This window comes from Mastacembelus armatus, chromosome 8 (genome assembly GCF_900324485.2).
Source record: "Mastacembelus armatus chromosome 8, fMasArm1.2, whole genome shotgun sequence".
NCBI lineage: Eukaryota > Metazoa > Chordata > Actinopteri > Synbranchiformes > Mastacembelidae > Mastacembelus > Mastacembelus armatus.
This window is the reverse complement of record NC_046640.1, coordinates 22,090,298-22,105,393: the sequence shown is the minus strand read 5'-3', so window position 1 is coordinate 22,105,393 and position 15,096 is coordinate 22,090,298. Positions and strand designations below refer to the sequence as shown.

The following is a 15,096-nucleotide window of genomic DNA, read 5'->3' as shown; positions in this document are numbered from 1 at the left end:
TTAATCTTCATCATGGTGGATGAAAGGAGTCCTGGGTGGGGGGGCCACGCTGGAGAGGAATCTGAGATGGGAGGAGAAGGAGCACACGCACCTGTTTCTGATTTCCCGTTAGCACGTGCATCCTGCTAATTTCTCTCGCCATCCCAGTGATACGCAACGTTTGCTCCACCTCTCACTGAGCGGCTGCAAGCTCGACCTGTGCACGCCCGCTCCTTCGGTCGGACTTAAGTCAGGGTGGATGGGAGCGGAGGGTGAATGCCTGAAATTTAAATGTAGAAAAGGAAGAGTGTGGTGGAGATAAGAGGATGGAGATAGAGAGAACAGCTTTTGCTTTGGGAGGGTTGGGAGGCGAGGAGGGAGGATGGAGGGAGGAGGAGGGAGGAGATAAGGAAGGTGGTCTCACCGCTGACATTGACTGAGAGCGAGCCTTTATCATGTTGCCAGGAAAAGAACACAGAAGCACATATCAACCGTGCTCTCACTCTATTCCCCTTTCGCCTCTCGCTCTTCCTCCTCCTCCTCACCCCTCGCTCTTCCTCTTCCCTCAGGCGGTTGCATGTTCCGCTTGTTTCTTTGGGCTGAAGACAGACTTAAACATAAAGCTCGGCTCTAGTTTTGCTGCTGCACTGCTCCTCCTCCTCCTCCTGATGTGAGGAAGCTCTGATGGAGGATTGAGGGAAGGTGTGAGCGTTTGTGTGTGTGTGTGAGAGAGAATTCGGTTTCCGTAGCGTGAAGTGGTGAGAAACGGCCCCAGCATGATGATGGCTCTGGGCCTACGACTGACGGTGCAGCCCAGGTGCACCATGGGATGCGTGAGAGATGGAGAGAGAGAGGGAGGGAGGGAGGGAGGGAGGGAGGGAGGGAAGGCAGCAACAGAAGGAGAGAGACACTAAGCAGGGGAGGCTTAGACATGAAGGAGGGAAGAAGTTAGAAAGGTTGTTAAAGAATGGAGAGGGGGAAGGAGGGAATGGGTGGAGAGATGGAGCCAGAGCAGGAGACTGAAATCACTAGCAGAGGACAGATGGAGAGAGTGGACGGGGAATAAATGGATTAATCAAATCCCTCATCTGGACCTTACTGTCCTCCACCTTCGTCCCTCCATCCCTGCCTCCACAACACGTCTCCCTTCCCTCCCACCCAGCCTGCCGTCGTCCCTCCTCCTCCTCCCGGAGCAAGGAAGGAAGACGTCAGACCACTCCCCGACTCCCTAAACCACCGTGCGTCCGCCTCGGGACCTCAGAACCTTCACTGCCGCCCTTTAGACTCTGAAATGGTTTGAAATTCTGCTGTGAGAGACGTTCAGCTGCAAACAGAGCAGCAAAAGAGCCCAAATGAAATGCTGTATTATTATAAGCTGACACATCTCTAGGCTTTGTACAGGTTTTCTCTTTAATGTTCGATGGGGGTCATGATGCTTGAATCGGAGTCCTCTGTCTGCTCTGTGTGCCTTTATTCTCCTTTTGGAGGAGGAAAAATGCAGCAGACAAACAGATGTTGATTGACAGATGTTCCTGCTTTAAACACAATAAACACAAATTTTTTAAATGCTGATTTAAACGCCTGTGTTGGCTGTGGGAATGATCACTTGGTTTATTTGCATTTTAAGCCTTATTCAGTCACTGCTGCACATTTGCCTTCATGTAGAAACTGGACTTCCTGTCTTCGGATGTGATGGTTGGTTGGAAGTGAGGCAGTGTGTGCTCACAGCGTGTCAGAGCAGATCAACAGTGTTTGATCCATTAGTTGCACTTTTACTGGTGTGTTTTTGTTGGTCAAATAGTCACAGAGAGACGCCACTGACCAAACTCTGAGCCAGTCGCTGAACATCTGAGATATTCTGCCAGATTCTGTCTTTCAGAGGTTAAATGCTCATGTTCTACTTTATAACTGATCACTCAGACTGACCCAGCTACACCTTTGCAGACACAAACACACAGTTATAAAAGCCAGACTGTGCTCATATATTTTGTAGACTCACCCTCCCCTGCAGCCACCCTATTAAGTCTCCTTAGCCTAACTCTACGAGACACACACACAATGACAGAAAGAACTATTACCGTTCTCCAAGGACCAGGGGACAAACAAGAGCAGCTGCAGAAAAAGCATCAGACTGCAGAGGCCCCTCGGTGGCTCCTAAACTTAGAGCAGAAATGGGCCAGAGAAAAACAATCTGAACATTGGTGTGTCTCTTCCTCTGAGTGTTAAGTGCTATTAACTTTCGTTCAGACACTGTCTGATCATGTCGAGATGTGAAACAAAACAGGTCCTGCAGCATCGTTTCTTCTGCCTAGTTTCATTTATTGCATTCAGGGTTTTTTTTTGTGTGTAATTACTTCTTTCTTTCTCTGGTTCATCCCTAAAGTCTCTGCAGGGTAGTCACAGTCCTGTCCAAGTCATGTCGAGCCAAACGTTTTAATGAAGACCTGTGCTTTTCTTTTTTTTTTTTTTTTTTAAATTCAAGGTTCAAAAAGTACTTAAATAAGGTCAGTCTTAATTAGATGATGGGCTGACAAACGTACAGGCTAATTAAACCTGTACGTGTGTGATTAAAGATAAGTAGGCCTTCACGATAAGAAATGTGATGATGAGGCACGAGAAGAGCGAAGCCGAGGGGAGAGGAGAGCCGGGCGGCGAGAGCAGGTTTAATTGAGGTAGAGATAAGTGTGTGTGAAGAGAGAGGACAGAGAGGAGGGACAATACGTCCAGCACACGTGGCGATGGTGGCGTGCGCCCACGGGCTTTATCAGAAATGACTGTGCACCAGCACTCGTGAGCGTGCACTTGTGTGTGTGTGTGCGTGCGCCTGAGGTTGTATCTCCTGCCCACTGCTCACTATATTCCAGCGAAGGCCAGCTGTTCCTCCCGCCTCACCTCCCACTCCAGCTCTCTCTTTTTCATCCCTCCATCTTCTGTCCTCCTGTCTCGCTCTCCCACTCTCTCTCTGGCTTCTCTTCCCATCAGCCAGTGCAGCATCAGTCAATAGCAACCCCTCCCGCTCAAGTTCAAAGGATCCTTTATAGGCAGGATAGAAATATGCATTGCAAAAAAAAAAAAAAAAACCTCCCAGCAACAGCCGCCATCATCTCTCTCCGGCTGGTTTCGCTTCTCTGTCTCAGTCTGTCTGTGTTGGGGCTTTGCTTCATCGTTAAACGGAAACATTTCAGGTTATTTTACAGCGATTTGAAGTTAATATTGTTTCTAAGGGAATCACAATCAGCTGGACGATGCATAAACATCTTAAAGGTCAACGGCCGCTTGATGCCGGGTCCAAAAAAATCCTGGCTCCAGTTCAGTGTTGTTCAAAAAGCCTCATCATTTTTCCCTGGAGACATGAAGGTCTCAGACTTTTAATTCAGACCCTCTAATAACTGCACCGGTGGTTATTCCTCCATAAATATGATCTGCAGGCTTATAGAGGCTTTGATGATTGACAGGTGTGACTGACAGGTGGCTGCCTGCCGCCCTCCCCAGTCAGAGTCTATTTCTCTAGTAAAACTCGTTTTCCCAGAGAAGTCAGTTCTGCTGTGGTTCACCACTAAAAATACCTTCAAAGACCAAAAACTTACCTTACCTGGCCTAGCATCCTTTGGCTAGTGTACCTGGGCCAGCAGCTAGCCTGCTAATCAGCTGTCTGATCTGATGCTGATGGGTCTGTAGCTGGATTCACTGGCCTCACTGCGTTACTTTATACTGTATTGTTTATACTGCAAGCCTGCTAACGTCCTAACATGATATAGTATAGTTTTGTGTTTTCTACTAGTATTTTCGTAGCACATTAGCACATTAGCTATAAACTGCACTTACACAGACATTTCTGATCCTTCAACCTGGACCTGAGATTTGCTCAATTTGGCATCTGCAAGTAGCCAATCAGAAATATCTGTTCTGTGCTGTCAGTGTTTAATGTGATATGAATGAACCTGCTCTCTGCAGCTGACACGATGGTGCAGTGTAATGAGTGATGTCTCCCTGTTATGTTTGAGCTCAGTATGTGCAGAATGCAAATGTGTATATACCTCACCTGTGAAAGTGTTTTGTTCACTGTGTTTTGTTTTATCATGTCAGTGTGTGTGTGTGTGTGTGTGTGTGTGTGTGTGTGTGTGCGCCTAAAGCGGTGTAGGAATTGTCATTTTGTGTTTTGTATTGTGTTTGTGGGTTTTGCATGCAGCTGTGTGTGAGGATGTTGGTGTTTAAAGCCATTCAAATGTGTGTGTGTGTGTGTGTGTGTGTGTGTGTGTGTGTGTGCATGTGCGCTGGCTGTGAGATTGGAAGTTGTTCTATTTTTTTAGTTTTTTTTTTGCAGTCACCGATGTGCTGCTGTGTGTGTAATTGAAATACCTGAGTTATTGACTCTCTCTCCCCTCCCAGAGAAATAGCGTGAGTGCTCTGATTTGGAGACTCTGGGGCCGAGCAGGCGGCTCTGACAGACCGAGGCCTGTCGGCCGTGGAATACACACACCACCGAAGTCAAACCTGCACAAATACAGACAATCAGACACACACAGGCAAGTCGAGAGGCACATGCACTGATACAGACACACACTGAATCACACACAGACGCTGGTGCATCTTTATCCCACACACACACACACACACACACACACACGCACGCAGGCTTCAGGTAGAGGAGGGCGCACGTGTGTCCCGTCACCCTGTTCCTCTCCCTGACAGCAGCGGTCCTCTGTGGTTGGACAGCTCGGGCTAAGCCTCTTCCTGCCTAAATGTCTGGCCGACTGCCTGAGACACACACACACATGGACCAGCGTACACACCTCGGTTCGCCTGCCCCTCCGCTGCTCGTGATCCATGCAGGATCACAGCCGTCCAGCCTGTCCTCTTCCTCTGCATTCATCCTATTGTCACCACATTGTCCTCCGTCCCTCCGGAGGCTGCAAATCTCTGCTCCGTGCTCGCCGCTTTCCCTACATCTCTCCCCTTTATTCTCGCTTTGCTTAATTCCTTTCTCTCCTTTTAGTTTCTGTCTCTTTTTCTCTGTTATCTGCTTCCTCTTCTGTGGTTTTATCTGCTCTCTTTCTATACCTCAGCGTATCTCTCCATCTCTCTGAGCAGCCATTCATCCTGTCGTATTGTGTAGATTATTGTAGTGTGCGAACAGTAGCCAGCGCTGACGTCAGCCGTGGATCCTCAGAGAAGACCGGCCGGCTCAGGAGTGGATTCGCAGCCTTGCTGGCCCGGTTCCTGCGTCGTTGGCCTTGCTACCCCCTGTGGGAATTTTAATACTCACTAATTGATCACCTTGTGCCAGCAGAGGTGATAATGTGGCCAAACCCTAATTGTGGTTGCTGTAAATAAAGAGAGGTGTGTTGCAGCACTTTATTTTACTCACGTTTTCTTTTCATTCCACTCACTCCCACCAGCAGTTTTATTTTATTTTATTTTTACTCCCATATCGCTCACCCTCCCTCCCCGGCTGTTCCTGCTTTTGTCTTGCTCTTCTTCTTGCATGTAGTTTTTCCCAAAGGCCAAAGAAAAGCCTGCAGACCCCTGGCGCCCTCAGTGAGTGCGTTGCACAGTACATCCAAACCGCTCTGACAAAGGAGAGAGAGCGAGCCAGAGGAGATGGGGCGGTGGGGCGCGAGTGTGGAAAGTCAATTATAACCGTGCCCTGGCAGTAATTCCACTGGTGTAAGTGGGAGAGAATAGATGGAAAGAGATGGATGAAGGGCGAGAAAGCTGTGCAACAAATGGGTTGAAGCTAACTGAGGAACACGCTCCGGCGTCAGCGTGTGCATCATTATTTCATGCTTTTAGGAAGCACTGACTTAGATGCTCATATTTTATATTTCATGACGATGCTTTCTACCTCACACACACACACACACACACACACACACACAGCACATTACACATTATTTGCCAGAGTTCAGCGAGTGTTTCATGTTGTTCCTCACCTCAGTGGTATCACCCTGATCTCATTAATCCGTAAACAAGGTAACAGACCGACCCATGTGAGTCCCCTGGGAGGGGCCGTTTAGCCTTTGATGCCGAGTGAAGCACAGAGAGTCCTGAGAAGGTTTCATCACCGGGGCCTTCAGCTGCAGCTGATTTTACCCCCACACACACACACACACACACACACACACAGAATAACTCCCATTCACATAATTTGCCACATGAGATGCATGAATATCCAAGAACATCAACACACTTTTGTGTACACACTCACTCACACGTGCACAACAACTAGTCCATGCTACAGAACTGCAGAGTCTGGTCTAGACTAATATTTCTCACCTCCTCCTCTTCTTCTGTCCACCTCAATACTCCATCTCATCGCTGGTGGCAAGATGCAGGCTGGGATATCAGTGTGTGACGGCGTTCATCACAACTGTTGTTTGGTTTGTTGTGCGTCTCATGTTTTGAGGGACGGAAAGTGAATCAGTTAGTGATGTTTTATGTGCAGTGTGTTGTGGTGCATTTGTTGTCTGATCCTTACAGGCTACAGTGAAATTTGCATTGGTCTTATTAGACTGTAATAAAGCAGATTGATGAAAATGATTGATGAGATTAAGAACAACAGTTTCGAGTCTCCAGAATTCGCTCCAGACACCCCCGTGCACAAACTCATTAAAGGAGTCATAAAGGCAACTAATGAAAATCATGACCGGTATCATTACTAACCCACTGGTGTCGTCTCGCCTTTCTCCTCTGTGAGCCAGAGAATAAAAGCAGCTAAATTAACATTCGCCCCAATGATATTACAAAACCACAATTGTCCTTTAAGTAGTGGCTGTTGTCCTCGGTGTGGAAAGCCGACTAAATTAAAGTGCTGCCCAGTATTGTTACACAACCATTTACACTCTGGCTCTTTGTCCCTGTGTGTGTTTCTGTCATTTTCAGGATGACAACTCCATGTTCTTTCAGTTCGGCCCCTCCATCGAGCAGCAGGCTTCGGTCATGTTGAACATCATGGAGGAATACGACTGGTACATCTTCTCCATCGTCACCACCTACTACCCAGGTTACCAGGACTTTGTCACCAAGGTAACTGCACTCAGCTGAGACGACATGCACGAACTGTCAGGATGTAAAGAAAAGATGACAGATGAAAAAGCTTCAGAAGGTTAAGTTCTGCAGTCTCACCACTAAATGCCACTAAATCTTTCACATTGTACCTTAGATCCAACAGCTTCGTTCTCATGCAGAGTGTGTCACACTAAGCCAGAGACTTTTACATAAAACACAGGTGTTTAGTGAATGTCGGAGAGTCCCCATTAAAGCGAAGCCCCGTCTTGTCGATCCTTCAGATCCGCAGCACCATTGAGAACAGCTTTGTGGGCTGGGAACTGGAGGAAGTTCTACTACTCGACATGTCCGTAGATGACGGAGATTCAAAGATCCAGAACCAGCTGAAGAAGCTCCAGAGCCCCGTCATTCTTCTGTACTGCACTAAAGAAGAGGCCAACACCATCTTCGAGGTGGCCCACTCTGTTGGCATCACTGGCTACGGCTACACGTGGATAGTGCCGTCGCTGGTAGCTGGAGACACCGACGTGGTGCCTGCAGAGTTCCCCACAGGTAGGAGCCCACGTTAGGACACAGCGAGTTATTATGTGCGGTGTTTGGCTGATCTTCTATGCATGTGTCGTCATAAAAACCAGGGTGCGATGTCAGTAACTGCTCCCTCGTGTGGCGGCATCCATCATCCCCACCTTGGTTTTACTTAGAAGGAAGTTTGAGCTGTGGATTTTTATTTTCCAAATGTTATTTCCATTTTGGATTTTCCCACAAAACAAAACCACAAACTGACCTTTCCTAATAAGAAGTGAGGCAGTGTCCCCCCCCCCCACCCTCACCCAGCAGCACCACTGGAGATCATTCTAACCTTTGAAGGTCAAATATAGGCCAAGTGTTGGAGTGCATTAACTCCTCAACCAGCTCACGCAGTGTATCAGGGACACCTGTCCTCCTCCAACATGACTTTCAGCACCCAGGGGTGGACAGAGACTTTCAGAAAGGCCAGCTCACAGTGGGAATCAAACCTTTCACTCTTAGTGATGTTACCACTGTGGGAACCAAAAGAAGCTGGCATGAGTCTGTTTTACTCTCTAGAAGCAGGTAATATATTTGCTGTGGACATACAGAGCAGTAATTTGCTGGTGTTGATTTACAGTGAAGGTGAGGTCCAACACTGCTGCCTGCCCTCAGCACTTTCTGGGGAATGGTTGCCAGGTAGAACCTGGGACTGTTCAACCACTGTAACTCAAACCTCTCACCTCTGTTGCCTTTTTGGCATCTGGGGAAGATTTACTCTAGATGGGAGTTAGGTGTGTGTGTGTTTGCACGGCCTTTGGGTATGTTTGTGCGTGTAATGTCGGAGAAATGTGTGATTGGTTCGTGATTTCATTTGCATGAGAAAATAATGTGAAAACTATTTGTGTGAGTATTTGCATTGCTGTTTTCCTGTTTCAAATTAGAGTTCCAGTCTATAAAGCTTGATATATCGGCGTATCAGTTATGTAAATCACACGACGACATCCCTGTTGATTTATGCTGCCGCTGAGATAATTGGGACTAGCTCCTGTACTGCCTGGATGGTTACAAAGTGGAGCCGGTGAAGTGAACGTGCTGATGGACACACACAGACGTTTTTCAGTTTACACTGAATTATCATGGGATTAATCATATTGGACACAATGACAGGCAGCAGGCTAACTATCACCCACTCAATTAACAGGTGATGAATAGGATGCAGAGTCTACTATGACAAAATGCTCCATGGCAACGTGCATGGAGTCCATGTTATAGTTTGCATGTGACAAGTCAGTGTGAAGGTGGCAGAGCTGCTGCAGGATCAGTGCTGCCAATAACACGAACGTGGCGGAGCAGCCACGGCCTGTAAAAGTGGCACAGAGACCGTTCTCACCTGCATCGTGAGGCTAAAGCATCTGAACGTCTTCCTGCAGAGAGAGAGTGTGTGTGTGTGTGTGTGTGTGTGTGTGTGTGTGTGTGTGTGTGTGTGTGTGTGTGTGTGTGTGTGTGTTTCAACAGGAAACCGTCCTGAGTGATGGAGATTGTACTGTACAGATGCGAGATGCTGGCATTACATTTATAGACATGAAACCTTCCTCGTCTTGTGACTTTCAAGCTCGACACCAGAAAAGCCACATGGAGCTTGTAGTTTCAGTCATGGGATCGACGTAGTCTCGGTGCGTGCTCCAGCTGCATCCAGTGGTTTGGGGGTCAGCAGAAGGTGCACACCAGCTGTAATTTGCTTACTAGGCGCATTTAACAATTTGCACCATGTGTGATGAAAAGCCTCCAATCCTCCTGGGTAATTCTACTGATGCCTTCTTTAAGTGGCGCTCTGGGGAACCATCTCTCCTCCCACTCTTGCTCCTTCCTTTCCATTCCTCTTTTATTTCATGCTCTTGTTCCGCTGCTTCTCTGTATTTTCTGTCTCGCTATTTCAGCCTCCTCTCTGACTCTCAAGCTCTCTAGTCCCTTGAGTTTTTTCTTTTTTGCTTCCGTTTCTTTGTGTCTGCCACCGTCTGACTTTCTCTCTCGGCTCGTTGTGTCCCTCATTTTTCCTCCTCGTCCCTCTCAGATCTCTCTCTCTTACTAACAACCGTTCTGCGTCTATTCTTCTTGATCAGACTTACACACTACTGCTGGGCTCACTGCGCTAACGTAACCACCCGGTCCCGATCTGACATCACAATAAGAAGTCATTTCCAAAAATACCCCAGTTACACAGAAGTTTATGCTGTTCTCCAATCAACTTGCCTGGATGTGGATGTTCTGTGTCTGAAGTATATTCATATACATATATATATATTTTGATATACAGTGCTGTGTAAATGTGGACTGTTTTTGATATAAATTTATCAGTGAACTTCATCCAAAGACCAGAAACAGGATCCAAACCTAAATCTAACCAGCAGCAGCTCTCTCTGGTTGCACCTGCACACAGTTTCTCCTGGTACTTTGCAGAACCTTGGAGAAGCTGCTGAAGGTCTTCTGTAGATCCAGGCTGTCCCAGTGTCTCTGTCTCTTCATGCGGTCCCAGATCAGGGCACTGTGTGGGTCAGACCATCTACTGCAAGTAGTCCTGCTTCTCCCTGCCTCTGATAATAATTCTTCATGAACTCTAGTGGTTCTTTATGGACTTGTTGAACCTGGGATCAATCAGATAGTGTGGTGTGATAAGAATCTAAAGGTGTGTGTGACTGAAAGACGTCCCTAGAAACACAGGCAGCAGCTGATTCACTGGACAGAAAAGGGATTTAAAGCTGCTACAGTGCTGCTCAGCTTCAGCAGTGCCCGCTGACATGTCTGTGTTGTGACATTTCAACATGTCCTGAGAGGAGTGTGAATATATACACATCACGCAGCAGTTCCCAGGATTTAGAAAAGAGACACACAGATGTTTTGAAAGAACCGTTCCCTAAAATAATAAAAGTGAAATGTGTAAAAAGGAACCATTGTTGGGAATGAATGCTGAGAAAGTGTCGACAGTGTGTGCGTGACATTAGATGTGGTCCTGGAGGGCCGGAGCTGTCAGAGCTGAGGGCCCGTGAGGACGGCAGGTTGCCGGACCGCCTGTCTATTTCTGCCCACTGACATGGTAGTGGCCCGGCTGACATGTGGTCACACTCTGTGTCAGACAGACGCAGACTGACTGATGCACACGGAGCGGGACAGATCCAAAGGCAGACAGAGACAGATAGCCAGATAAACTTGAAGGCCTGATGTTCTTCACTGACGGTCGTGTGACCTGAACCCAGAGACAGGAAACAGGAACATCAGTTATTGGCCATTTTCAAAAGTCACAAGGCCACTGGCTGCTGAGAGTTTAGCTGCCGAGATAAACGCCACCAACACCAGATCTGATCTGAGAACATCTGGTTTGGGGAAACCTGAGCCGTGCTTTAAATGTATCTTCAGACCCCAGACACACCTGTTTCCTCTAACCTGATAAAATCTCGACAGAGAGGAACAAGAGGCTCAGTGATTGGTCATTCAGAAGAGATAAAGCTTGTGCTCGGCGCTGTGCGGCGTGCACTGGGTGTCATCAATTAACGCTGACTATTTGTCGTGAGTTAATCATATTATCAATAACAGCAATTTAACATCGATGGAAGTCATTTTCAAAATGTCAGCTGTGTTTTAATAGATGCATAATAGACTCATTTTCACAGTAAATCAACGTCTGTCATTGCACTTCCCTGTTTTTCTTCATTTAGATTAATAACGTACCATATTCACGAAGTAAGTCGCGTCTTCTCGCGTCTGTACAGGTGATTTTCACCTGGCTGTTTGAGGTCGGCAGCCTTCTCTGGACAAATAACGATACAAACCTGTCAGGATGAGCTCTGTCCTCAGGTTTGGGCTCATGTGAACTAATCCATGTGTTGTCCATCTTCTGGCCACTCCCCTCATAACAATCAGCCCCGGGGATCTTGGCAAACAGCCGAATGGGCCGATGGGAGAGCCGGGCAGGGAGAATGATCATAAACAGACAGATTGTCAGAAGAGAACAGGACTCAGGCAGACAGAAGGACAGATAAACAGACAGAGCAGAGGCCAACAAACAGAGACAGACAGTGCTTCAGACAGACAGATGGACAAACATGGCAAGGTGATAGACGCTCGGTCGAGCAGGATGGGAGTGCTATTCATCTGCTCTGACTCATCACGTCGTGTGTGCTCTGTCTTTTGGAGTGTGTTCAAAACATGTACACTGTGTATACGCTGACGGAACCGTCGCTGTCTCTCCATCTGTCTGTCTTTTGTTTTTCTGTCTCGTTCCTCTTTCCAACATAATCCTGTTCACCTCTGCCGCCTCATTCCTCAATCCTCGCCGTCTATTTTTACTAATCCCTCTTTTCCACACCTGCTCTGATCCTTCTCTTTCCTCCTCTGGTCCCGTCCGTGCAGGTCTGCTGTCTGTGTCCTATGACGAGTGGGACTACGGCATAGAGGCCCGTGTCCGCGATGGTGTGGCGATAATCACTATGGCGACCTCCACCATGATGATGGACCGCGGACCTCACACCCTGCTGAAGTCTGAGTGCCATGGAGCTCCTGACAAGAAGACACCCATCTCAGGCAACCCCAACGAAGTGCTCAGGTGAGTAGAGGTGGAGGCTGAGGACAGGACGGACCTGTACGTAACAGATCCTAACAGGACCCTTAACCCAGGGCTCTGTAGTAGCCCCGTCGGCGTCAATTACAACTTCGGTGTCATGCTCTGCACATCTGGATTTGGTCTTCTTACAAATCCTCCCTCAGCAGAGATTCAGTTTCCTCCTGCTCTCAGACCCATTAAATCCTGTTTGATAAACCCCCAGCAGCTCCACCTTTTCCTCAGAGTCTGTGTCTCACTGATGGAGCTGCTGCAGCTTCTCCATCTCTGCAGAGGACTTCTGAAGCTCTGTCACAGGGACCGCTGGGTTCTTCACGTCCTTGACCGAGGCCTGACTCCAGGAAGAGTCCTGGTGGTTCCAGGTGTCTTCTGTTTCCTAGTGACTGAGGCCCACCCTGGTCCAGAATGGCAGTAGCTTTCGAGGACCAGGGTTAGACCCCTGGTCTAAAGCAATCCGGCATAAATGTGATGAGAACTAGCTCCGTGGTCGAACACAGCTCCGTCTCAGCTGTGGTCTCATGTGTTTACTTCATTTATTTACAGTTACACTGATGGCTCCAAAATGAACGTGGTGATGATTTATGGATGTTAAGATGCTCCACACAGCAGCTTTCCAAAGTGCACAGGTCCAGGTGGTGTAACATCAACACGAGTATCCTGGTGTAGATCAGCACGACCACACACACACACACACACACACACACACACACAAACATCTGCTGCGTGCTGTGATCATCCTGCCCTCCTGTAATAATGCACTATGCACACAAACACCCCCTTCCTCGGGGACGTCCAGCCCCGCCCTCTCAGCTGTCCGTCTCAGCAGCAGGTCTTTTGAACTGGTTGTGCAGCTCAGTGTTTGGCGGCGGTTTGCTCCACGCGCTGCCTAATTGGTCCCAATGGCGTTTCAGGCGGGAAGCACTAGGCCCCGTCCTGCTGCGCTCCAGAGCTCAGCACAGCAAATTCAGGGGCAGTTTCACGCCTCCGCCACCCTGCATGTCTGCTGTAGCTGGTGTGTGGTTGTACTTTTTCATACGGTGTGTGTGTGTGTGTGTGTGTGTGTGTGTGTGTGTGTGTGTGTGTGTACTAAGGAGGTTGTGACTTGTCCTTTCAGACACCAGTTGCTCTGGTTGCTATTGTAGAATAATCCTGTTTTCTACTTATGGTTTTGTAGCATTTGGTTTGGTCAAGCAGGTGTATGGAGGCAGACAAGCTCAGTCACACACACACACACACACACACACACACACACACACACACACACACAGTGGCTGGTTTATTAGGAACCCCTGGTTTGTGCTGCTGTTAGTCTGGAACTGAAAGTTGGTTCTGGTTTTCAGCCTCACTGGCACAAATGTGGTGGACAAAATTCTAGAAATCTGTTATTTTAACTTAATATAATTGAACAGCAGCACAAACTGCAACCTTCAAAATAATCACTGAGGCACATAGACGGCCACACACACACACACACACACACACACACAGCAGCAGCTGTAGAAACACACTGTGTATGAGGGATATGGACACTTTCTCTGCTCCAGCATGAGCTTAACTGCATCCTGCACTAAGGCAGCAAAGCTTTGTGGTCCTTAGACGTCTTTTCAACCCCTGTCTGTTGTTCCCTCCTTCCTGAAGCTTTGTGTTTGTTTCTGCACTACGCTCTGAGATAACAGTGCAGGCTTATGGCGGCTGCAGTCGCCCCAGAATACCGTAGCGATCCTCGCTGTGGTCCCTCAGCGCTCCCTCTGCCCTCTCTCGCCCCGCGGTCGTCTCCTTTATGCCTCCCTCGTCTGGATTGTGTTTATTTCGAGCTCTGGCCCGTTTCTGCTCCTCCTCAGCCGCTGTCTTCGCTCCAGACCTGCAGTTTTATAATCAACTTAGCCGTGTTGTTGATTAGATCAGTCGTGAGCACTGCTAAGATCCTTCGCCCCTCGCCGCCTTAACTAAATTTGTTTGGCGATAACCTTTGTCGTCAAGTGTTCAATCAAGAGATTAGCATTTGGCCTACAGTCTATAGACTAGAATCTGAATGAACGGCTTGTTGCCTGACTTGCTGGCTGCTTAGTTGGCTGGATGGATGCCATGCTGACTGATTGTTCCACTGGAATTGATGAGAGACAGGCACCAACAGAAGTCAGTCACTCAGAAAACCTTATTTTGAGCATCAGTCTTCAAAGGATTCAAAGCATCATTACATTTTCAAACACAGATTAATAAATCAGGTGCGGTCTAATTCCTGACCTGAGAGAACGGAAACGTCAGGAAATAGCTGTGCTGGATTTGAAAACAAAGCGTCGCAGGATTTGCACTGAGATGAACTTGAGAATCAGCTGGACTGAACTGGGTGTCGGGGGACTGGTCCAGAGCAGTGGTTCCCAAACTCTTTCTGTAAGACCAGCCCCCAGAGATCTCTCAAAGGAACTAGCATTTTCCCATGGGACCAACTTCTCTTTGGGCTGATACAAGTAAATTCATGTTAATCTATGACTTGATTTCAACCATAGTCTGTTACTTTCAGCAGTTTCTCTTGTTTTTAGCTTCAGTGTGTTTGTGTGTGTGTCTGCACACAGTCTCCATGGCTGAACATGGCTGATCGCGATGTGGATTCACATGTATGTTAAACCTGTAGATGCACTGCAGACCGAGCAGGACTGCGACTGTTTAAGGTGAAGCCATTAATTCTTTCACATCCTGCTCCAGGTGTGTAGCTTCATAGCTTTGATCGCACATCACATGTTCCTCAAGCCTCTGGGCTACAAAGGCAGAGGCTCAGTGAGGGATGCATGGAAATATGTAAATGATATCTAGTTTACATTCAGTCTCCTGTTGAATGATGAAAAATTGCTCTATGGTCACAGTCGTGTACTTGACTTTATAAGCTGATCCCTCTCTGCTTAGCATTTCCTTGTCCATCCCTTGGAGCTTCACAGAGCGCCACAAGAGAAGGACGCGTCACTCCGCTAAGTAAATTAAGTCCGTCGCAG

General features: G+C 47.8%; 1 protein-coding gene across 1 annotated transcript in view; it reads left to right on the top strand.

Moving 5' to 3' along the window:
* grin2ba (glutamate receptor, ionotropic, N-methyl D-aspartate 2B, genome duplicate a) overlaps positions 1 to 15,096 on the top strand; it is a 65,299-nt gene that overhangs the window by 24,064 nt on the left and 26,139 nt on the right. The window contains exons 2-4 of the mRNA XM_026325227.1: positions 6,862 to 7,005; positions 7,269 to 7,539; positions 11,902 to 12,094. Coding sequence (XP_026181012.1) covers positions 6,862 to 7,005; positions 7,269 to 7,539; positions 11,902 to 12,094 — 608 coding nt within the window. The remainder of the gene's footprint in view (positions 1 to 6,861; positions 7,006 to 7,268; positions 7,540 to 11,901; positions 12,095 to 15,096) is intronic.